The sequence below is a fragment of the Hemitrygon akajei genome, chromosome 12 (genome assembly GCF_048418815.1).
Source record: "Hemitrygon akajei chromosome 12, sHemAka1.3, whole genome shotgun sequence".
NCBI classification, from domain to species: domain Eukaryota; kingdom Metazoa; phylum Chordata; class Chondrichthyes; order Myliobatiformes; family Dasyatidae; genus Hemitrygon; species Hemitrygon akajei.
In genome coordinates, this window is record NC_133135.1 from 379,726 (window position 1) to 403,404 (window position 23,679).

The 23,679-nt window shown below is 42.4% G+C and overlaps 1 protein-coding gene across 2 annotated transcripts in view; it reads right to left on the reverse strand.

The window, feature by feature from the left end:
* LOC140736658 (guanine nucleotide exchange factor VAV3) overlaps positions 1-23,679 on the reverse strand; it is a 464,504-nt gene that overhangs the window by 192,513 nt on the left and 248,312 nt on the right. For both annotated transcript variants that reach the window (XM_073062466.1, XM_073062465.1), the window contains 3 exons: positions 16,605-16,691; positions 16,419-16,504; positions 15,700-15,832 (listed from right to left, as the gene is read on the reverse strand). In XM_073062466.1, the coding sequence (XP_072918567.1) occupies positions 15,700-15,832; positions 16,419-16,504; positions 16,605-16,691 (306 nt within the window). The remainder of the gene's footprint in view (positions 1-15,699; positions 15,833-16,418; positions 16,505-16,604; positions 16,692-23,679) is intronic.

The following is a 23,679-nucleotide window of genomic DNA, read 5'->3' on the forward strand; positions in this document are numbered from 1 at the left end:
TGTCACATCTTTCTACTGATTTGATGGCATTCTTTACCAGCAGAGCCACACCACCCCCTCTGCCTACCTTCCTTTCCCTCTAATACAAAGTGTAACCTTGGGCATTCAGCTCCCAATTACAACCATCCTTCAGCCACAATTCAGTGATAGCCACAACATCGTACCCATCAATCTGTAAAGGTGCAACAAGATCATCCACCTTATTTCAGTGTTAACTGCCTGTTCACCTTCCGATTCACTCCATAATGTACTGGTTAGGCACAGCATTCAGCCAGAGACCCATTTCACCGAGATGTAACACTGAGCATCATAGGAAGTTATTCCTACCTGTGACCATCAAACTTTACAACTCCTCCCTCGGAGTGTCAGACACCCTGTGCCAATAGGCTGGTCCTGGACTTTTTTCCACTTGGCATGATTAACTTATTATTTAATTATTTATGGTTTTATACTGCTATACTTCTTCACTATTCTTGGTGGTGCGGCTGTAACGAAACCCAATTTCCCTCGGGATCAATAAAGTATGTCTGTCTGTCTGATTGAGTGAGGTGAAAGAGTCAGTGAAGAAGGCAAGATTGGCATCAGTGCCAGGCCCTAATGGTGTTCCATATTGTGTCTACAAGAATGCCCTGGATGTTCTGAAATTTCTCTGGAGAAACATGAGGGTTGCATGAGAAAAGCAAGTGATCCCCAAAGCCTGGAGAAGAGCAGGGGGAGTTCTGATCCCCAAAGAAAAGAATTTATCCACCATCGAACAGTTTCGCCAAATAAACCTACTGAACATAGAAGGCAAGATCTTTTTCAGTGTGTTGGTGCAAAGACTTACAAAGTATCTGAAACAAAACCATTTCAATAATACTTCAATCCAAAAGGCTGGCATAGCAGGCTTCTTGGGATGCCTTGAACATACCAGCGTCATATGGCATTAAATCCAAATGGCTAAGAAAAAAGGAAAGGGTCTGCATGTCTTGTTCCTTGACCTGGCCAACGCCTATGGATCAGTTCCTCATTCCCTGCTGTGGACTGCTTTTGAATTATTTCAGGTGCCTGCAACAATAACAAATCTGGTAAAACACTACTTCCAGGATCTGCAAGTTTCTCTCGCAACATCAGACTTCACCACAGCTTGGCAACCACTGGAAGTAGGCATCATGATGGGGTGCACCATCTCCCCATTGACCTTCACTATGGCAATGGAGCTCATTATCAGTGCCTCAAAATGGGTTGCGGGAGGAAAACGGCTACAGTTTGGTCAACAGTTACCATTAATACGAGCCTATATGGATGATATAACAATACTGAAGGCAACTGTCCCCTGCACCTGGAAAAGCTTCTGGAAAAGCTTCATCAAAACATCACATGGGTAAGGATGAAGATCATGCCCAGCAAGTGCAGAAGCATCTCCGTTGTCAAAGGTCAAGTCACAGATCAAAGATTTTATATTGACTGAAAACCTGTCCCAACTGTGTTAGAAATGCCAGTGAGGAGCTTGGGCTGATGGTATGATGCTAAGCACAAGGACACCGAGCAGTTTAAACAACTCAAAAAGGATACCATCACGTACATAGCTCGAATCAGCAAGACCTTGCTGGCAGGAAAACTCAAGCTGGTGGTGCTTCCAGTTTGGCATACTCCCAAGACTCATGTGGCCTTTAACAGTGTATGAAATCCCCATCAACAAGGTGGAAAGGGGGACTTCCGGTAAGATGGCAATTGTTTAGTTGCTCTGAACTTTTGCTCCGTTATTCTTCTTACCTTTGCACTATGTGTCTCCCTTTTTAAACCTTAGTTAGGTATTTTATTAGTTCTCTTCTACCTGCCTGCGAACACATCTATCTTATAATGGCTACCAAAAGTACTAAAACCAGGAAAAAGGAAACTTCTACGGCTTTGCCGGCTGACATTCTCGCTGTTCTGGAACAACATCGACAAGATACTTTAATGGATTTTAGAACTGAATTTAGAACTTCTTTCAACCAGCTGAATGTCAAACTGGATCAGATTAATGCTAGAATGGATGATCATGCTGAACATTTATCTCGCATTGACGTAACTTCTGAAGATTTAAAATGCCGTGTTCAATATCTTGAAACTCTCTGCTCCAACCTAGAGGAGAAGAATAGTAAACTTTTTTCCAAAATGGTGGATCTTGAAAATCGGAGCAGACGTTGCAATCTACGAATTCTTGGTTTGCCAGAGGCCACCGAAAAGGGCTCCCCCGTTGAATTTTTTTCCAAGTTTCTCTGTGAGATTTTCGGGAAAGAATTTTTTCCGACTCCACCTGAGTTTGAAAGGGCACACAGGATCTATGTTCCTCGAGCAATTCTGGGTTCCCGCCCACAGCCGATTATTTTATGCTTTCATCAATACCAGGTGAAAAACCGTTTGATGATGGAGGCACGCCGCAGAGGTACTTTTGCCTTTCAAAATATGGTCATTCGTTTTGTGGAGGATTTTGCCCCCCGGGTTCTGAAGATGCGTGCTGAGTTTAAAGGTGTAATGAAAGTGCTTTTTGATCGCGGATTCAGACCCTCTCTCCGAAACCCAGCCGATCTTCGAATTAGGCTTACTATTGGAGATTATAAGTGGTTTAAATCAGTGAAGGAGGCTGAGGCGTTTGTTGGAAGTCTTCCAGCCACCTCGTCTTCTTCGGAACCGGCCTGACCTTCTAAAATGGTTGATAAGTACTTCTCGAAGTAAAACTATTTTTTCCAAACTCAGACTTTACTTGAATAATTCAGTCATTATCTATTGAAACTCTAAGGACTGTAGTCAATCTCTCCCTGGACTTGGTGCATTTTTTCTAAATAGATAATTTAAGTTTAATGTTTCCCTGTGAACTTTTAAATTTTACCTGCGTAATCTATTTTATTTTTGTATAACCTTATCTATAGAGAACTACAATCGTCTTTAACTTGTTTTGGAGGTTTGGAATTTTTATTGAAGGCCTCCCTGTTGGTTGATTCATAGTTTAAGTTTTGCTTTTTTTTCCTGTAAATGGTTGATAAGGACTCTCTTTGAATTTTATAATTTCCCCCTTTTCTCCCTCCTTTTTTTTCTTTTAATCTTTTATAATTTTTCCCGGGTAGGTTAGTTTTAGTTTTCTTCTGATTTTCTTTGTATTAAGTTTTATACTTCTGTTGAAGTTGTTCCTATTTATAATTCTGTTTTCTAGTGCATAAATTAGTTATTATTTGCTATATTATTTATACGGAACTTTTGTTAACGACACAGAACTGGAAGTCATACTTGGGTTAATTTTTTTGGTAGAGCTAGCTGCTTTTTTAGGTAGCTGTCTAATTTTGGGTTGCGGGAAGGGGGTGGGTTCTCCAGTTCCAACACTACTCACTGTTTCTTTTGTTTTCCTTTGTTATTCAGGACATGTCTCTGTTTTGATTCTACGGATCTATGTTTACATTTTTGCTCCCAGACTGTTACTGTACTGCTTGATTTTCTATATGCCTGCTACCTTCTATGCACTAACAATTGATAATGGTTAATTCACTTAAATTTGTGAGCTGGAATGTAAAGGGATTGAATCATCCTGTTAAAAGAAGGAAGGTCTTCTCGCATATTAAACAACTCAAAGCTGACATTGCTTTCCTTCAAGAAACTCATATTCGTAGTTTTGATAATTCTCGGCTTCTGTCAAAGTGGGCGGGTCAGCATTTTCATTCATCCTTTGCTGCCAAAGCTAGGGGGGTTTCCATCCTTATTAACTCAAATATTCCCTTTGAACTCCATAATAAGATATCTGATACAAATAGCCGTTTTATTATTGTTTCTGGTAAATTATACAATACTAAAGTTGTACTAGCAAACCTGTATGCTCCCAATTTTGATGATGTTAATTTTTTTGAACGTTTTTTCTCCTCGCTACCAGATTTAAACTCATACTCTCTTATACTGGGTGGTGATTTCAATTGTTGGTTAGATCCTAATTTGGATTGATCGTCCTCTGTTACTAGACTACTTACTAAATCTGCCTTAGCTATTCACTCTTTTCTCTCTAATTATGGTATCTCTGATATATGGCGTTTCCTTCATTCCACTGAGAGAGACTATTCTTTTTTTTCACATGTTCACCATACCTTTACTAGAATTGACTACTTTTTACTCGATAATCAACTTATTCAGCAGCACAGGAGCGCCGCAGGGAACCGTACTCTCTCCGGTCCTGTTCACCCTGTACACATCAGACTTCCAATATAACTCGGAGTCCTGCCATGTGCAGAAGTTCGCTGATGACACGGCCATAGTGGGGTGTGTCAGGAATGGACAGGAGGAGGAGTATAGGAAACTGATACAGGACTTTGTGATATGGTGCAACTCTAACTACCTGCGTCTCAATATCACCAAGACCAAGGAGATGGTGGTGGACTTTAGGAGATCTAGGCCTCATATGGAGCCAGTGATCATTAATGGAGAATGTGTGGAGCAGGTTAAGACCTACAAGTATCTGGGAGTACAGTTAGACGAGAAGCTAGACTGGACTGCCAACACAGATGCCTTGTGCAGGAAGGCACAGAGTCGACTGTACTTCCTAAGAAGGTTGGCGTCATTCAATGTCTGTAGTGAGATGCTGAAGATGTTCTATAGGTCAGTTGTGGAGAGCGCCCTCTTCTTTGTGGTGGCGTGTTGGGGAGGAAGCATTAAGAAGAGGGACGCCTCACGTCTTAATAAGCTGGTAAGGAAGGCGGGCTCTGTCGTGGGCAAAGTACTGGAGAGTTTAACATCGGTAGCTGAGCGAAGGGCGCTGAGTAGGCTACGGTCAATTATGGATAACTCTGAACATCCTCTACATAGCACCATCCAGAGACAGAGAAGCAGTTTCAGCGACAGGTTACTATCGATGCAATGCTCCTCAGACAGGATGAAGAGGTCAATACTCCCCAATGCCATTAGGCTTTACAATTCTACCGCCAGGACTTAAGAACTTTTTAAAAGCTATTATTAATGCTTTTTGAGATAGTGATTTAGATGCATATCATATTTTTTACTGAGTTAAGTATTGTATGTAATTAGTTTTGCTACAACAAGTGTATGGGACATTGGAAAAAAAGTTGAATTTCCCCATGGGGATGAATAAAGTATCTATCTATCTATCTATTCCGTTTGTCTATTCTTGTGACTATCAGAGTATACTGATTTCTGACCATGCCCCAATTACTTTGTCTTTAAATTTTCCTGGTCTCCCTCAGAGGAATAAACACTGGCGTTTTGACTCGACTTTATTATCGGATAATGATTTTCTAAAATTTATTAAGGATCAGATAACCTTTTATTTTAACACCAATACATCATCTGAAATGTCATCCCAGATTGTCTGGGATGCTATGAAAGCATATTTGAGGGGTCAAATAATCTCCTATACAGCAAATCTTAATAGAAAGTCCTGTGCAGATCGATTAGACCTCATTAATCAGATTAAAGAATTGGATCAACTGTATGCTCAAACTAAGAATCCTGTATTATACAAGAAGCGTGTAGAACTTCAAACTAAATTTAATCTTCTGTCTACTCAACCTGTCGAACGCCAACTTCTTGAAAGTAAGAGTCGCTTCTATATTCATGGTGACAAATCTGGTAAATTTCTAGCCAATCAGCTGAGACGTTCCAAAGCCAAACAACATATTACAAAGATCCGGAAGGAGAATGGAGACTTTACATCGGATCACTTAGAAATCAATGACGCATTTAAAAATTTCTATTCTCGAGTTTATTCCTCTGAATCTTTGAATGACAATATCTCTGTTGATCACTTTTTAAATAATCTGAATATTCCTTCGCTTTCATCTGATTTCAAAGCCAAATTTAATGCGCCTATTTCATCAGAAGAAATATCTTTTGCAATTTCTGCATTGTCTTCAGGGATATCTCCTGGACCTGATGGGTTCCCCGTAGAATTTTATAAATCATTCTCTTCACTTCTTTCCCCTCAGTTATTCTCAGTATTATCTGACTCGTTTAATTACGGTAAATTGCCACCCTCTTTTAATGAGGCATCTATTATTCTTTTATTAAAAAAGGGTAAAGACCCAACAGAGTGTTACTCGTATAGGCCGATTTCTTTGCTCAATGTTGATGTTAAAATCTTGGCCAAAGTTTTGGCTTATAGATTAGAAACTGTTATTCCCTCTATTATTTCTGATGATCAAACTGGTTTTATTAAAAACCATCTTCCTTTTTTTAACATTTGGCATTTATTTAACATTTTATATTCACCTCCAACTGGGATTCCTGAATGTGTTATTTCCCTCGATGCGGAGAAAGCATTTGATCGTATAGAATGGAACTACCTTTTTGCAGTTTTAGAAAAATTTGACTTCGGTCAAAGTTTTATCTCTTGTATCAAATTGCTGTATTTGTGTCCTACTGTCTCTGTTTTGACCAATTTTCAGAAATCCCAGTTATTTAACCTCAAACGTGGCACCCGCCAGGGATGCTCTTTAAGTCCCTTTCTCTTTGATTTGGCTATAGAACCTTTGGCGATAGCATTTCGAAATTGTCCTGAATTGACCGGGATTTGGAGAGGGGGTGTTGAGCATAGAGTTTCTCTTTATGCTGATGACTTATTACTTTTTCTTTCAAATCCGTCTACATCCTTACCTCCAATGTTTTCACTTCTTGATCAGTTTAGCCAGTTCTCTGGCTATAAACTTAATTTACATACGAGCGAACTTTTCCCAATTAATAAAGAAGCACAAGAATTAACACTTCGTGATCTCCCTTTTAAAGTAGTTCATAATCAATTTACTTATCTTGGGATTACAGTCACAAGGAAGTTTAAAGATCTCTTTTGTGAAAATTTTGCCAATCTTTCATATACTATAAAACAGAGTCTGTTACAATGGCCACCTCTATCTATGTCTTTGGTAGGTCGTATCAATGTTGTTAAAATGTATGTTCTCCCTAAACTTTTATATTTATTTCAATCAATCCCAATTTTTATTCCTAAATCTTTTTTTGATTCCTTAGACTCTATTATTTTGTTATACCTGTGGAAGAATAAGCGCTCTAGAATTAACAAAGTTTATCTCCAAAAATCTAAAAAAGAGGGTGGCATGGCTTTACCTAACTTTCGTTTATATTATTGGGCAGCCAATATACGTTGTGCTACCTTTTGGTCTTTTTTCCATGGCCAACCCGAGTGCCCTAATTGGGTGGCAATGGAGTTGAGTTCCACTAAAGATTTATCTATCTCTGCACTTCTTGGCTCTGTACTCCCTAGTAGTTTGTCCAGATTAATTGTTAATCCTCTTGTTCGACACACTTTGCGTATATGGGCTCAGTTTAGGAAGTTTTATGGTTTCCATGGTTTTTCCTTTTCTAACCCTATCTTACATAATCACCTTTTTTTACCTACCACATATGACTCAGCATTCCATGATTGGTATAGGAAGGGCATTAGACATTTTGAAGATCTTTTTATTGATAATCGCTTCGCATCTTTTCAACAGCTCTCTGCCAAGTTCAATCTGCCCAATGCTCATTTTTTTAGATCTCTCCAAATTAGACACTTTATTAATCCTTTAATTCCTAACTTCCCTGAAATGCCTGAGAAAAATGTTATGGATTTATTTCTCTGTATTAATCCACTAGGTAAAGGTTTAATATCATTTATTCGTGATAAATTAGCATCCTTATGGCATGCCCCTGTGGATAAAATTAGATTGGCTTGGGAGCATGATTTAAATATCTCCTTATCTGATGAGACTTGGGATTCGATTCTCAAATCGGTTAATTCAACCTCTCTTTGTGCTCGCCATTGCCTTTTACAGTTTAAGATTGTTCATAAAGCCCATATGTCTAAATCTAAACTATCTCGATTTTACCCTAACATTAGTCCTCTCTGTGATAAATGCAAAAGGGGCGAGGCCTCTCTCATTCATATGTACTGGTTTTGTCCTAGCTTGGAGAAATTTTGGAAAGACGTCTTCATAATGTTATCTTGTATTCTGAATCACCACCTAGAACCTAACCCTTTAATTGCTTTGTTCGGTTTTTTGGGTGAGACAGATTTACGTCTGAGTTCGACTAAGTGTTGAATATTATCTTTTGCTTCTCTCCTGGCTAGACGTTTAATCCTCCTTAGATGGAGGGATGTTGCCCAGCCCATGCATGCTCAATGGCTTAATGATATTATGTCCTGCTTAGACCTTGAAAAAATTCGTTATTCAGTTCTTAATTCGGATACAAAGTTCCATAAGGTCTGGGGACCTTTTATTGAGTATTTTCATAACCTTCCTCTTAACTAAGGTTTTTTTTTTGGTCCCTTGCTTTCAGCTCCTTTTTTTGTTGGTAGTAGGCATTAATACCTTCTGTTGCTAAGTGTATTTACAGTTTTGGGGGTTTGAATGTCCTGATGTATACTCTCTAGATTGTGTTGTGGTTGGTCTGGAGTTCTTTTTTGTTGCGGGGCTTGGGGAGGATACTAATTTTACATATCTTCAATTTGGGGTGCTTTCTCAATTATCTTCTTTTGTATTATATTATTATTGTATGTTTATTTTTGCACTGTATTAATGTTCTTCATTTTGATCTGGGTTTTTTTTATCTGTAGCGATGTAGAAAATGTATAAAAAACTAATTAAAAAAAAACAAGGTGGAAAAGCTCGAAAGAGCGATCAACACACACGTGAAACAGTGGCTTGGACTGCCACAATGCTTAAGTCCTGTTGGACTGTACGGGAACAGCAAATCAGAATTACCAATTGCAAGTCTTGTGGAAGAATTCAAATGCACCAAAGCAAAGTTGGTCATGACCCTCACTGAATCTGAAGATACTGTTATTTGAACAGCGGCCCCCCGTGTGGCAACGGGGAGGAAGTGGACCCCATCTGAAGCTGTTCAGAGTGTTAAGTTTGCTTTTCACTTCAGGGATGTGGTTGGCCAAGTCCAACTTGGGAGAGCCGGGCTCGGGCTCGTCCCAAAGGCTCTTCAATGGCACAAGGCAACATCAGTGCGAAGAGATGGTTCGTGGTGGAGGAGGTGAGAAGACAGGAGGAGGCAGAGCGACACTCCAGGGCCGTCTCAAAGGCCAAGCAGGGCCAATGGATTAATTGGGAGAGCCTGGAAAAGAGGAAGCTCAGCTGGCGTGACATCTGGGAGTTGGAGGGATCTCGGCTAAGTTTTGTCATCCAGCCACTTATGACCTCTTACTCCACACCCCAGAACCTGAACCAGTGGTGGGGAGAAGACCCCACTTGCTCTCTTTGTCAAGCACCTGGATCACTAAGGCACATTTTAACAGGACGCACCACGAGCCTCAGCCAGGGGCGGTATACTTGGCAGCATAACCAAGTTCTCAAACAGCTGGCATCAATCTTGGAACAGAGGCAAATCACCACAAATGTTCTCCCACAAACATCGGCAAGAAATGTTCACATCAACCGATTTGTACCAGCAGGCTAACCTCCAGAGTGCCATAAAACATCAAAAGAGGTAAGCATTCTGCAGGTTGCTTGGGATTGGAAAATGGACGTGGATTTGGATTAAAAGCTTGTATTTCCCCCCAGACATTGCAGCTACAACACTCCGGCCAGACATGGTCCTGCAGTCCACAACAGCCAAGCTGGCATATGTTGTGGAATTGACAGTACCATGGGAAAATGAAGAAGCTTATGAGGAAAAAGACCAAGTACTCTGAACTGGCAACTGAAGCTGCCCGGAATGGCTGGAAGACCAAGGTTTTCCTTGTAAAAGTGGGATGCAGGGGATTCATGGCTACATCTACAACCAGTCTATTGAAGAAGATGGGGGTGAGGGGTCATTCACTCCAACAAGCAATCAAGTCCTTGTCAAATGCAGCAGAAGACAGCAGTAATTGGATTTGGATTAAAAGGAAAGACAACAACTGGGCTGCAAGATGAAGATAGGAGAGAATGGAATTGAGGTGGGTGTATCTGGGACGCCAGGTAGCACCGTTGAGTCCTCTGGAGACGTCATGAGCTTATCAATGAAATGTCAAAGAAGGAGGGTGCCCACCTGATGACCCCGATGAGGTACCTACCCTCCTTGTCACCACTCCAAGCCCACTGCCAACATTGAGAGTGCCGACTTATCATAGGGATTGAAACATCAAGTCCTATTAGCTCTATTACTCCTGGCAGTTCGGGATGACTATGTCCTTGTAACTCCAATCGATGATCTCCTCACTCTCCTTATAAGCCATAGGACATCCAACTGCTGCTCCAGATCCCTAACACGGTCTTCAAGGGGCTGCAGATGGCTACACTTCATGCAGATGTAGTTCCCTGGGAGACTCTGGGTCACTCAGGTCTCCAGCATTTAGCATGAAGAACACAAAATGGCCATTTAAACTACACTAAGTACCCTTGACACAGTAAGAAATAAGGAAACTTAACAGAAACTTCGCTGGTCAACTTACCCAGAGCCAACACCTCTTGCATGCTTTGCCTCCTTTGAGCCAAAGCCTGACAGCCCCATCTCACCACTGGCCCACTCCCAACAATGGCCACTCCACTTGTCACTTCTGTACTTTTATTTACTCCTCTCTGCGCTGTATTTATTATCGCACTCTTTCTAGATGGGAATTCTATGTTCTACTTAAGGAAACTTTCCTGAATACATAGCATACTCTCAGTCAATATGTGGAAGTTAATCTTGCAGCAGTCTGCCATCTCTCTTCAAATTTGTTCCTCTAAATCTCCCAGACTGATGCGATGTCTATAATGAGGAATCCCATTAAAGTGGTCATACCACACTAGAGATCTCTCTAGTCTGTGTTGACTGTGCATTGCTATGACATTTTCCCTGACTAGTAATGCCACCATCCCCCTTTAATCCCTCCCACTCTATCATGTCTAAAGCAATGGAATCACGAAACATTGAGCTGCCAGTTCTGTCCCTCCTGCAAGCAAGCCTCACTAACGGCTGCTCTATCATAATTCCATGTGCTGATCCATGCCTTAGGCTCACCCACCTTTCCTACAATATGCATTGCATTGAAATATACAAGCTCAGAACATTAGTCCCACTATGCTCAATCCATCTCCTGATGTTGTATGTCACTTTAACAGTAACTTTCGCCACAACCACTTCACTGTCTGTTCTGATGCTTTGGTTCCCATCCTCCTGTGCACTGACAAACCTTCCCACTGGGATATTAGTCCCCCTCCAGTTCAAGTGCAAACCATCCCTTCTGTACAGATTCCACCATCCCTGGAAGGGATCCAACGATCTAAAAATCTGAAGTCCTTTCTCCTACACTAAATCTTTAGCCACGTATTAAACTATATGATATTCCTATTTCTGGCCTCACTAGCACATGACATGGGTAGCAATCCTGAGATCACAACTCTGGAGGTACTGTCCTTTAACTTAGCATTTAACTCCCCAAATTCACCTTGCAGGACCTTATCAGTGGTCCTAATCATTTCATTGGTACCAACATGGACCACAACCTCTGACTGTTCACCCTCCCACTTCAGATTGCTGTGGACTCGATCTAAGACTTCCCTGACCCTGGCACCTGGGAGGCAACATACCATTTGGGAATCTTGTTCTTGTCCACAGAGCCTCCTTTCTGTACCCTAACCAATTAATCCCCTATCAGTACAGCTCTCCTCTTCTCCCCCCTTCCCTTCTGAGCCACAGAGACAGACTCAATGTCAGAGACCTGACTGGTGTGGCTTTCTGCTGCTAGATCATCACCACCTAAATCATTCTTTCCAATATAATCCAAATCAGTACACTTATTTTTGAGAGGTATGCCCACAGGGGTACTCTGCACCGGTTGCCTATCCCCTTTCCCCATCCTGACGATCACCCAGTTACCTTGAGTGTAACAATCTCTCTGTCCATTAACTCGTCAGCATCCAGAATGATCAGGAGTTCATTCAGTTTCATCTCCAACTCCTTAACATGATCTGTTAGAAGCTGCAGCTGGATGCATTTCTTGCAGATGTAGTCATCATGGACACTGGAGAACTCCCTGCCTTCCGACATTCAGCAAGAGGAGCATTCCAGTATCCTGTCTGATATCCCAAGTGTTCTAAATTTGTAATAAGATTGAATAAGTAATTGCAAAGAATTCTACTTGTGGGCTACACCTCTCCTTGCTGAAGCTCAATGAGCCAAGGCCTGAACTCCCCACTCTAACATTGGCTTGCTCATACAATGGTTGCTCTACTTAAACCTAAGTTCATTTTATTGGTCCTTTCCAAGTACCTATTTATGCACAATCCAATGTCTCCTCAGGAACTGTGGCACTTGATGCTACCACTTCCTCTGGCAGTTTATTGCCAGCACCCTCTCTGTTGGAAACTCTTTTGAATCCTTTAATCTTTCCATAAGACCATAAGACTTGTATCTGCCATTTCATCATGGTTGATCCACTTTTCCTCTCCTGCCTTCTCCCCGTATCCCTTTATACCCTGACCAAACAACACTCTATCAATCTCTGCCTTAAATATATATAAAGACTTGGCCTCCACAACTGCCTGTGGCAAAGAACTCCACATATTAACTACTCTCTGACTAATGAAATTCCTCTTCATCTCCATTCTAAAAGACTGTGTCATCTGGTCCTAGACTGTCTCACTTCTTCACATCTACTCTATCAAAGCTTTTCACCATTTGATAGGTTTCAATGAGGTCACCCTTTATTCTTCTGAATTCCACCGAATACAGGCCCAGAGCCATCAAATGCTTTTCATATGACAAGCCATTTAATCCTGGAGTCATTTTCGTGAACCTCCTTTGAACCCTCTCCAGTTTCAGCACATAAGGATGAGATAAGGGGCCGAAAACTGCTCATAATACTCCAAGTGAGGTGTCACCAGAGCTCAAAAAAGTCTCAACTTTACATCATTGTTTTTATATTCTAGTCCTCATGAAATGAATGCTAACATCACATTTGCCTTACCCACTACTGACTCATCCTGCAAATTAACCTTCAGGGAATCCTGCACAAGGATTCCCTAGTCCCTTTGCACCTCAGTTTTGTATTTTCTCTCCATTTAGAAAATAGTCAACCTTTTAATTTCTTCTACCAATGCGCATGACCATAAACTTACACTTTATTCCATCTGCCATTTCTTTGCCCTTTTACCTAATATAAGTACTACTGTAGCTTCTCTACTTCCTCAAAAATACCTGCCTCTCCAACTATCTTGATATCATCTGCAAACTTTGTAACAAAGCCATAAATTTCTTCATCCAAGTCACTGACATGCAACATGAAAAGTATCGGTCCCAACATGGACCCCAGTGAAACACCACAGAAATGGCTCCATTTATTCCCACTCTTTGCCTCTTGCCAATCAGCCACTGCTTTATCCATGCTAGAATCTTTCCTGTAATACCATGGGCTTGTAGCTTGTTAAGCAGCCTGATGTGTGGCACTTTGACAAAGGCCTTCTGAAAATTCAAGTACACAACGTCATCTTTCACCTCTATCTTTACTCTCTATCCCAGAAAAAAGACAGTGACAATCTAACGTAACTATGCTCTTCGTGATCATATGAACCTTTATTAGCTCCACCCTTCCACCCCAATCTCCTTTGTTGCAGGGAAACAGTCCCAGCCTATTCCAGTCTCTCCTGATAACTCAATCTCTCCAATGCAGGTGTAAGGAATTTATTTGTGATTTCTTTTCTGCGCCCTCTCTAGATTAATTATATCTATGTGTATGGTGAACCAGAACTGCACACAACACTCTAAGTGTGGTATCATCAATACCCTGTTCCTAGGATGAATCTTTCAACCTTATTTACATCTTTTGTGTAGGTAGGTAACCAGAGCTGCACAAAATACTCCAAATTAGGCCTCACCAACGTCTTCTACAACTTCAACAGAACATCCCATCTCCTGCTCTCAATACATTGATTTACGAAGGCCAATGTGCCAAAATCTTTCTTTACAACCCTTTCTACCCGCGATGCCACTTTCAATGAATTATGAACCTGCACTTTGTTCTAACAAACTCCTCACTGTCCTACCATTCACTGTGTAAGACCTACTGAAATGCAACACCTCGCACTTGTCTGCATTGAATTCTATCTGCCATTTTTTAGCCCATTTGTCCAGCTGGTAAGTCATGATAGCCTTCCTCACTGTCCACTACACCCAGATCTTGGCGTCAAGGTCATGAGTTAAGGGTGAAAGGTGAAATGTTTAATGGAACGTGAGGGAGTACTTCACTTAGAGGGAGGTGAGTGTGTGGAACGAGCTATCACCACAAATAGTGGATACAGGGTTGATTTCACCATTCAACAGAAATTTGGATGGGCAATGGTCTGTGTGCAAGTCAAATGGGACCAGGCAGATTAATGGTTCGCAATAGACTACATGGGCCAAAGGGCCTGTTTCTGTACTGTAGTGTTCTATGACTCTATAGCAAAAATTGGTGAAAATTTAGAGTATTAGGAAGCTTTTTAAAATCCAACAGAAGGTAACTAAAAAGCTATAAAGAAAGAAAAGATGAAATATGTTGGAATAAATGTGTAGACTATTTTCTAAACAGAGAAAAAACTCAAAAATCAGAGGTGCAAATGGACTTGGGTGTCCTTGTGCAGGATTTCCTAAAGATTAACTTGCAGGTTTGGTCACTGGTAAGGAAGGCAAATGCAATGTTAGCATTCAATTTGAGAGGACTAGAATATAAGAGCAAGGATGTAATGTTGGGGTTTTCAGGCATTGGTCAGACTGTACTTGGAGCATTGTGAGCAGTTTTGGGCCCCTTATCAAAGAAAAGATGTGCTGGCATTAGGGAAGGTCCAGAAAAGGTTCACGAGAATGATTCAGAGAATGAAAGAGTTAATGTATGAGGAGCTTTTGATGATTCTGGGCTCATACTCACTGGCATTTAGAAGAATAGGGTGGTGGGGTTCTCACTGAAAATTATCGAGTATTGAAAGTCCTCAATTGAGTGGATGTGGAGAGGATGTCTCCGATAGTGGAGAGAGTCCAGAACCAGAGGGCACAGCCTCAGAATAGAGGGGTGTCCATTTAGATGAGGAAGAATTACTTTAGCCTGAGGGTGGTGAATCTCTAAAATTAATTGCCATAGATGGCTGTGGAGGCCAAGTCATTAAGTATATTTAAAGTGGAGGTTGATAGATACTTGATTAGTCAAGGCATCAAAGGTTTTGGGGAGAAGGCAGGAGAATGGGGTTGAGAGGAATAATAAATCAGCCACATGGTGGAGCAGACTCAATCACACAAATTGCCTAATTCTGCTCCTATGTCTAATGGTCCTTTGGTCTTTTGATTTGGATGACGAAGTGTAAGTGTGGGTCAATAACTCTGCAGATAACACACCGGTTGGTGGTGTTGTAGAGAGTGTAGAATGTTGTTGTAGATTACAATGGGACATTGATAGGTTGCAGAGCTGGGCTGAGAAATGGGGAGAAAAGCATATGGTGTGTTGGCCTTCATTGCTCAGGGAATTATTGTGAGGTAATGTTGCAGCACTAGAAAACCCTGGTTAGACTACACTTGGAGTATTGTATTCAGTTCTTTTCACTTCATCTTAGGAATGATGTGGAAGCATTAGAAAGAACACAGAGGAGATTTACCATGATGCTGCCTGGCTTAGAGAACATGTCTTATGAGAATGGTTGCCAGGGCTTTTCGCTTTGAAGGAAGTTGAAAGGTGATTTGATAGAGGTGTACAAGTAGAGTGCAGTTCCTGGCAAAGAAAGTTGATAAGCGGTGCACCAGTAATTCACATACCTTCTTGTTTTCCTTATCTGTTGTTGGATTGTTGGTGATCTTGTAGCTGCACAGGTCAATAATTTCCTTCATTTCATAGTTGTCTCCTCGCCTCTTACACACAATCACTGCTTTGTCGAACAGAAAGGCGTAACTGAACCAAGAGAGAATACGTGTTGGCAACAGGATTAGACAGCTCCATACAAGAGCACTGACCTGTTCCATCACACTTTGGCTCCCCTCAGGCACTGTAAGGCACTCTCTATGAGGGGAGAGGCTATTCAGAATGTGAGTTGTACCCTAAGGGTGTGAGCTGCGTGTTTCTCCAGAGTGTGGAGGACAGAGGAGGTAACAAGATGACTGATGTCTCTTTGTATCAGGATAGGGTGGAGCACAACATTGCAGATCCCTGAGATCATTGCTGTTCACAGTGACATCATGGTGCACTGGCAATCACTGAGATTACAGCTGTTCACAGTGACATCAGGGAGCCCCCAATCACTGGCTATCACTTGTTGTTCCTTGCATCAGTAAACAGGCAGGACAGGACAACAAGAGATTTAGGGAATGACAGAAATGGAAGTGAGCTGCTATTCCAGGAGATTTCATACAGCTGTTGTAGACACAGTCATAGTCACAGTGTGTGCGCATTTAGAGGCTAGCAACATTGACAGTTGTGTTATCAGCCACACTGTAACTGTGACCAACCCTCTCCTCAACAGTGAGACCTTGTCACTCACCGGTCCTGTCGTCCTCGTTTATCCAGAGTGAGTATGCGCAGCTCTCCATCTACCTTGGGCCGTCCGTAGGACGCCAGCGGCTGATTCTGTAACACAGACATTGTCACTCAGTCACAGCTCAAAGAAGCAAAGGCAGCAGAACGTGGTGGGGAGTTGGGTCAAGGGTTCTGACCCTCACTCACTCACCAAGTTATCTATGCAGTGCTGGAATTGGGCGATCTCTCGAAGGGTCTCACTGTCACGCTTTACCTCATTCACGTATTGAGCCAAGTCCTGGAAACAGAGAAGAATGAGGTGAATTCAACAAAGGCAGTGAAATCCCCCAGAAATTAAATATAGGCAATGGTGTCCAAGTCTGCGGTGTGCTATTACCCATGGCCACAATGTGTTATAATCTGACATTATCACCTGTAGCCCATATCTGGAGTGCATCACCACTTCTAAACCTTGTCTGTACATAGAAACATTGAATAGCACAGCACATTATAGGCCCTTCAGCCCACAATGTTGTGCTGACCCTCAAACCCTGCCTCCCATATAACCCCCTACCTTAAATTCCTCCATATACCTGTCTAGTAGTCTCTTAAACTTCACTAGTGTATCTACCTCCACCACTGACTCAGGCAGTGCATTCCATGCACCAACCACTCTCTGAGTGAAAAACCTTCCTCTAATATCCCCCTTGAACTTCCCTCCCCTTACTTTAAAGCCATGTCCTCTTGTACTGAGCAGTGGTGCCCTGGGGAAGAGGCACTGGCTGTCCACTCTGTCTATTCCTCTTAATATCTTGTACACCTCTATCATGTCTCCTCTCATCCTCCTCCTCTCCAAAGCGTAAAGCCCTAGCTCCCTTAATCTCTGATCATCATCCATACTCTCTAAACCAGGCAGCATCCTGGTAAATCTCCTCTGTACCCTTTCCAATGCTTCCACATCCTTCCTGTAGTGGACACAGTACTCCAAGTGTGGCCTAACCAGAGTTTTATAGAGCTGCATCATTACATCGCATCTCTTAAACTCTATCCCTCGACTTATGAAAGCTAACATCCCATAAGCTTTCTTAACTACCCTATCTACCTGTGAGGCAACTTTCAGTGATCTGTGGACATGTACCCCCAGATTCCTCTGCTCCTCCACGCTACCAAGTATCCTGCCATTTATTTTGTACTCTGCCTTGGAGTTTGTCCTTCCAAAGTGTACCACCTCACACTTCTCCGGGTTGAACGCCATCTGCCACTTCTCAGCCCACTTCTACATCCTATCAATGTCGCTCTGCAATCTTCGACAATCCTCTACACTATCTACAACACCACCAACCTTTGTGTCATCTGCAAACTTGCTAACCCACCCTTCTACCCCCACATCCAGGTCGTTAATAAAAATCTCAAAAAGTAGAGGTCGCAGAACAGATCCTTGTGGGACACCACTAGTCACAACCCTCCAATCTGAATGTACTCCCTCCACCACCACCCTCTGCCTTCTGCAGGCAAGCCAATTCTGAATCCACCTGGCTAAACCTCCCTGGATCCCATGCCTTATGACTTTCTGAATAAGCCTACCATGTGGAAACTTGTCAAATGCCTTCCTAAAATCCATGTAGATCACATCCTCATCTATATGCTTGGTCACCTCCTCAAAGAACTCTATCAGGCTTGTTAGACACGATCTGCCCTTCACAAAGCCATGCTGACTGTCCCTGATCAGACCATGATTCTCTAAATGCCCATAGATCTTATCTCTAAGAATTTTTTCCAACAGCTTTTCCACCACAGACGTAAGGCTCACTGGTCTATAATTACCCAGACTATCCCTACTACCTTTTTCGTACTGTGTTGATTATGCCTGTTGTGCATTAATACCCGTATTAATGATGTCCACCACTCCCTGAAATTGGTTACAGAAGCAGATAGTAAGTATCCACCCAGAGTGGACCCCAAAGCCTTAAAAGGGGAACCACTGGGAGACACTGAAAACCCAGCAGCCTATGTAGAAAACCAGTTGAAAAAGTGGAGACTGGAGACTGAGCAAGAGGTGGAAAATAGCTTGTTTCTGAACTCACTGTTCCGACAAAGCATTCTGGATGCAATGCCTCCACCGGTCAAGTTTAAATTGGAGGAAGTAGTTGGGCTGTTGTCGCTGACCCCACAAGCATTCAGCGATCACGTAGTCCATGCGGTGGAGAAATATCGGAGAGACAAACGAAAGCTGGCTGAGCAGCAAGAAGAGGTGCAGCGAAAGCCATTGCAAATGCAGCTCAAAGAACTGAAAAAGAAGGAAAAAGAAAAAAGCAAAAAGATGCTGCCAGCCACCACCAGTGTGAGTACAGCCATTAAAGTGAATGAAGCACCACTAGATGGAGGAACCGGTCATTCTGTCAGTCAAGGGCCAGAAAACCCCATGCCAATAATGAATGTCTTTGGAGGAGCATTTCCACAGATGCCCTATCAGAGACAGAGTAGATTTAAGCAACAGCCCAGACAGGACTGGAAGTCCCAAGGAGGGGGGCAGAGGAGTTATGGGCAGACTGGTTAGAAAGCAGACTAGAGGGATGGGGTGCGTGGCTGACCAAAATGGCAATAGCTGCAGGTGTTGTACTGATAAGTTGTGCACTTATTCTGTGCTGTTTTCTTCTATGTCTCAAGACTTTGATAGTGCGTGCGACAGCAAAACGATTCCCGATGCTCCTGGAAATTGTTGAATCTGACCCCAGACAAGGAGAAAAACTGATGATGTACTGCTACAGTCTGCACGATGCATCAGATGGGCTGGAGGGTGTTAATGATGTGGACACTAGTCTGTAAAGGTGTCTGAGTCTTTTTTCCTGTCTCAGCTACGGAGGGACAGGTTTTTGGCTCAGCAGCCTAGGGTAACAGAGAGAGATCATTTTGAGCTCCGAGTACGGAAATTGTAGTTGACCCAAATTTGGGATTAAAATGCTGGACTTTATTTTGGCTTTGGTGCACGGCCTCTGAGTGTTCTCTTTCTGTGTGAGACCCTGTGGGTCTCAAAGGGGGGATTATATTGAGAAATATACCTAACATAACCACTATATATACCTGAAATATAATCACTATGTACTAGCTATTTACTATACTATGTAATCACTTCTAGGTACTGAATATTACTATGTATTATTTTACTAGACACATTTTGCTATGTATTGTTTTAACTAGATACTTTGTACTCTCTTAGCTGCATACTGTGGCAATTACAGAACACCTGTTTAGCTAGCAACACTAATTAGCTGAAATGTACCCCATGTATTATACTGAGCCTTTGTTTAGTACGAGATAACGGTGGCGGACAGGATGGTACGAGCAGGAAATGTAATGTGAGGGAGGTTGTCTGAAAAAATAACCTTGGCCAGGAATGGGGCCCCAATGCGAACTGAAGAGAAATAATGGTGGCGCACCGAGAGCTAGGCAAGAGCGATAGATTAGTTAATGTATAGACGATATGCAACTAAAAATTGATTGGGTATGCTGATAAAACCGAAAATGTAACTGAGATAAGAAATTACTATAAAGAATGCTGTACACTGGACTCGGTGGGCTTTCGGTGACAAGTCGCCTGTCACCGAATGCCTGACAAAGCATTCTGGATGCAATGCCTGTCACCTTGATTGCCTCAGCCTTTGTTTGCAAATAAAGGTTTAAACTTCTTGAAGAATTGTCTGTGTCTCCTGGTCATTTCAAGTAACCACGACACTATCAGAAACAATCCTGGCAAAGTGATTTAAGTTTCAGTGGGAGTGCATTTTTGGATCATGGCTGCTTAAGTTTTCATATAGTTCTAGATTCTGACGACCCAATCAGCAGTAGCAGCAGGCTACAATGACAAAGTTTCTCACAGGTCGTCAACTCTTATTTAAAAGTTCAGAAGGGATGAGCGGGTTGGTGATTGTTGGGAGTGGGCCAGTGGTGAGGTAGGAGTGTCAGGCTTTGGCTCAAAGGAGGCTTCCTCAGAAGGCATTGGCTCTGGGTAATATTTTTTTAAGGTTCACCTTTTTTTCTCTCTTACTGTACCTAGTGTAGTAAATAGCTGTTGTGTGCTCTTCATGCTGGATGTTGGAGTCCTGGGAGACCCAGAGTCTTCCAGGGAACTACATCTGTGTGAAATGCATCTGGCTGTAGCTTTTTGAAAACCGTCTTAGGGTTCTGCAGCAGCAGCTAGATTACCTTCAACTTGGATAGGAGAGTGAGGAGATAATCGATCTGAGTTTAATAGAACATAGAATAGTACAGCACATTATAGGCCCTTCAGCCCACAATGTTGTGCCAACCCTCGAACCCTGCCTCCCATATAACCCCCCACCTTAAATTCCTCCATATACCTGTCTAGTAGTCTCTTAAACTTCACTGGTGTATCTGCCTCCACCACTGACTCAGGCAGTGCATTCCACGCACCAACCACTCTCTGAGTGAAAAACCTTCCTCTAATATCCCCCTTGAACTTCCCTCCCCTTACCTTAAAGCCATGTCCTCTTGTACTGAGCAGTGGTGCCCTGGGGAAGAGGCGCTGGCTGTCCACTCTGTCTATTCCTCTTAATATCTTGTACACCTCTATCATGTCTCCTCTCATCCTTCTCCTCTCCAAAGAGTAAAGCCCTAGCTCCCTTAATCTCTGATCATAATCCATACTCTCTAAACCAGGCAGCATCCTGGTAAATCTCCTCTGTACTCTTTCCAATGCTTCCACATCCTTCCTATAGTGAGGCGACCAGAACTGGACACAGTACTCTAAGTGTGGCCTAACTAGAATTTTATAGAGCTGCATCATTACATCGCGTCTCTTAAACTCTATCCCTCGACTTATAAAAGCTAACACCCCATAAGCTTTCTTAACTACCCTATCTACCTGTGAGGGAACTTTCAGGGATCTGTGGACATGTACCCCCAGATCCCTCTGCTCCTCCACACTACCAAGTATCCTGTCATTTACTTTGTACTCTGCCTTGGAGTTTGTCCTTCCAAAATTCACACTTCTCCGGGTTTCAGGGAAGCAGTCAGCACTAAGTTGTAGGAGGTGTGTAGCTGGGTGATTGTCAGGAGAAATGGAAATGTGAGTAGACAGTTAAAGCAGAGCACCCCTGTGGCCATTCCCTTCGATAATAAGTATACTGCTTTGGATACTGTTGTGGGGGATGACCTCCCAGGGGAATGCCACTGAGACTAGGTTACGGGCACTGAACATAGGTCTGTGGTGCAGAAGGAAAAGAGGGAGAAGAGGGGAGCAGGTAGTGATAGGGGACTTAATTGTCAGAGGAACAGACAGGAGATTCTGTGGACTTGAACAGGACACCTGGATGGTATGTTGCCTCCCAGGTGCCAGGATCAGGAATATCTCAGATTGCACCCACAACATTTTGGGGAGGGAGGGAGAGAGGCCAGATGTCTTGATACATATTGGTACCAATGGTATAGGAAGGAAAGCAAAGAGGTCCTGAAAAGAGAATTTAGAGAGCTAGGCAGAAAGCTGAGAAGCAAGAGGTTCCAGGTAGTAATTTCTGGATCGTTGTCTGTGCCCCACCTGACTGAAAAACAGGATGAGAAACTGAGAAGCTGGTGCAGGGGGCAGGGCTTTAGGTTCTTGGATCGTTGGGATCTCTTCTGGGGGGATATGATCTGTTCAAAAGTGACCCATTGCACCTGAACCCAAGGGAACCAATATTCTTGTGGACAGGTTTGTCAAAGTTGTTGGGGAGGGTTTAAACTAATTTGGCAGGGGTTGTTAACTGGAATGAAGTCACTCATCAAAGGATGGATTGTAAAAAAAAGCAGAGATAGCATGCAGTCTGACTGTTAGGGAAGGCAGGCAGATGATGGGACATAATTGGCATCAAATCAGTGGAAAGATGTGGCATAGCATTAAAAGATATTGAATTCTTTTTAAGAAACTGCAAGGGTGAAAGGACCCTGAAGGCAGTTATATAGAACCATAGAATATTACAACACAGAAACAGGCCTTTTGGCTCTTCTTGGCTGTGCCGAACCATTTTTCTGCCTAGTCCCACTGACCTGCACCTGGACCATATCTCTCCATACACCTCTCATCTATGTACTTGTCCAAGTTTTTCTTAAATGTTAAAAGTGTGCCCACATTTACTACTTCATCTGGCAGCTCATTCCACACTCCCCCCCACTCTCTGTGTGAAGAAGCCCCCTGTAGTGTTCCCTTTAAACTTTTCCCCCTTCACCCTTAACCCTGTCCTCTGGTTTTTTAATCCCCTAGCCTCAGTGGAAAAAGCATGCTTGCATTCACTCTATCTATACCCATCATAATTTTATATACCTCTATCAAGTCTCCCCTCATTCTTCTACGCTCCAGGAAATGAAGTCCTAACCTATTCAACCTTTCTCTGTAACACAGTTTCTCAAGTCCCAGCAACATCCTTGTAAACCTTCTCTGCACTCTTTCAACCTTATTAATATCCTTCTGTAATTCGGTGACCAAAACTGCACACAATACTCCAAATTTACACTACATGCTGCATCTGCAAGGCAAACAGCATTATGAAGCACCCCACACACCCCTCATACAAACTCTTCTCCCTCCTGCCATCCGGGAAAAGGCACCAGAGCATTCGGGCTCTCACGACCAGACTATGTAACAGTTTCTTCCCCCAAGCTATCAGACTCCTCAATACCCAGAGACTTGACTGACACCAAGTTACTGCCCTCTACTGTGCCTATTGTCTTGTCTATTATTTATTGTAATGCCTGCACTGTTTTGTGCACTTTATGCAGTTCTGGGTAGATCTGTAGTCTAGTGTAGTTATTTTTTCTGTGTTTTTTTCACGTAGTTCAGTGTAGTTTTTGTACTGTTTCATGTAGCACCATGGTCCGGAAAAACATTATCTCGTTTTTACTGTGTACTGTACCAGCAGTTATGGTCGAAATGATAATAAAAAGTGATTTGACTTAACTTGACTTGACTTGAAATTCAGCCTCACCAATGCCTTACACAACCTCACCATAACATTCCAACTCTTATACTCAATACTTTGATTTATAAAAGCCAATGTACCAAAAGCTCGCTTTACTACCCTATCTACCTGTGATGCTACTTTTATGGAATTTTGTATCTGTATTCTCAGATCCCTCTGTTCTACTGCACTCCTCAGTGCCCTAATGTTTACCTTGTATGTTCTCCCTTGGTTTTTCCTTCCAAAGTGCAATACCTCACACTTGCCTGTATTAAACTACATCTGCCATTTTCAGCCCATTTTTCCAGCTGGTCCAAATCCCTCTACAAGCTTTGA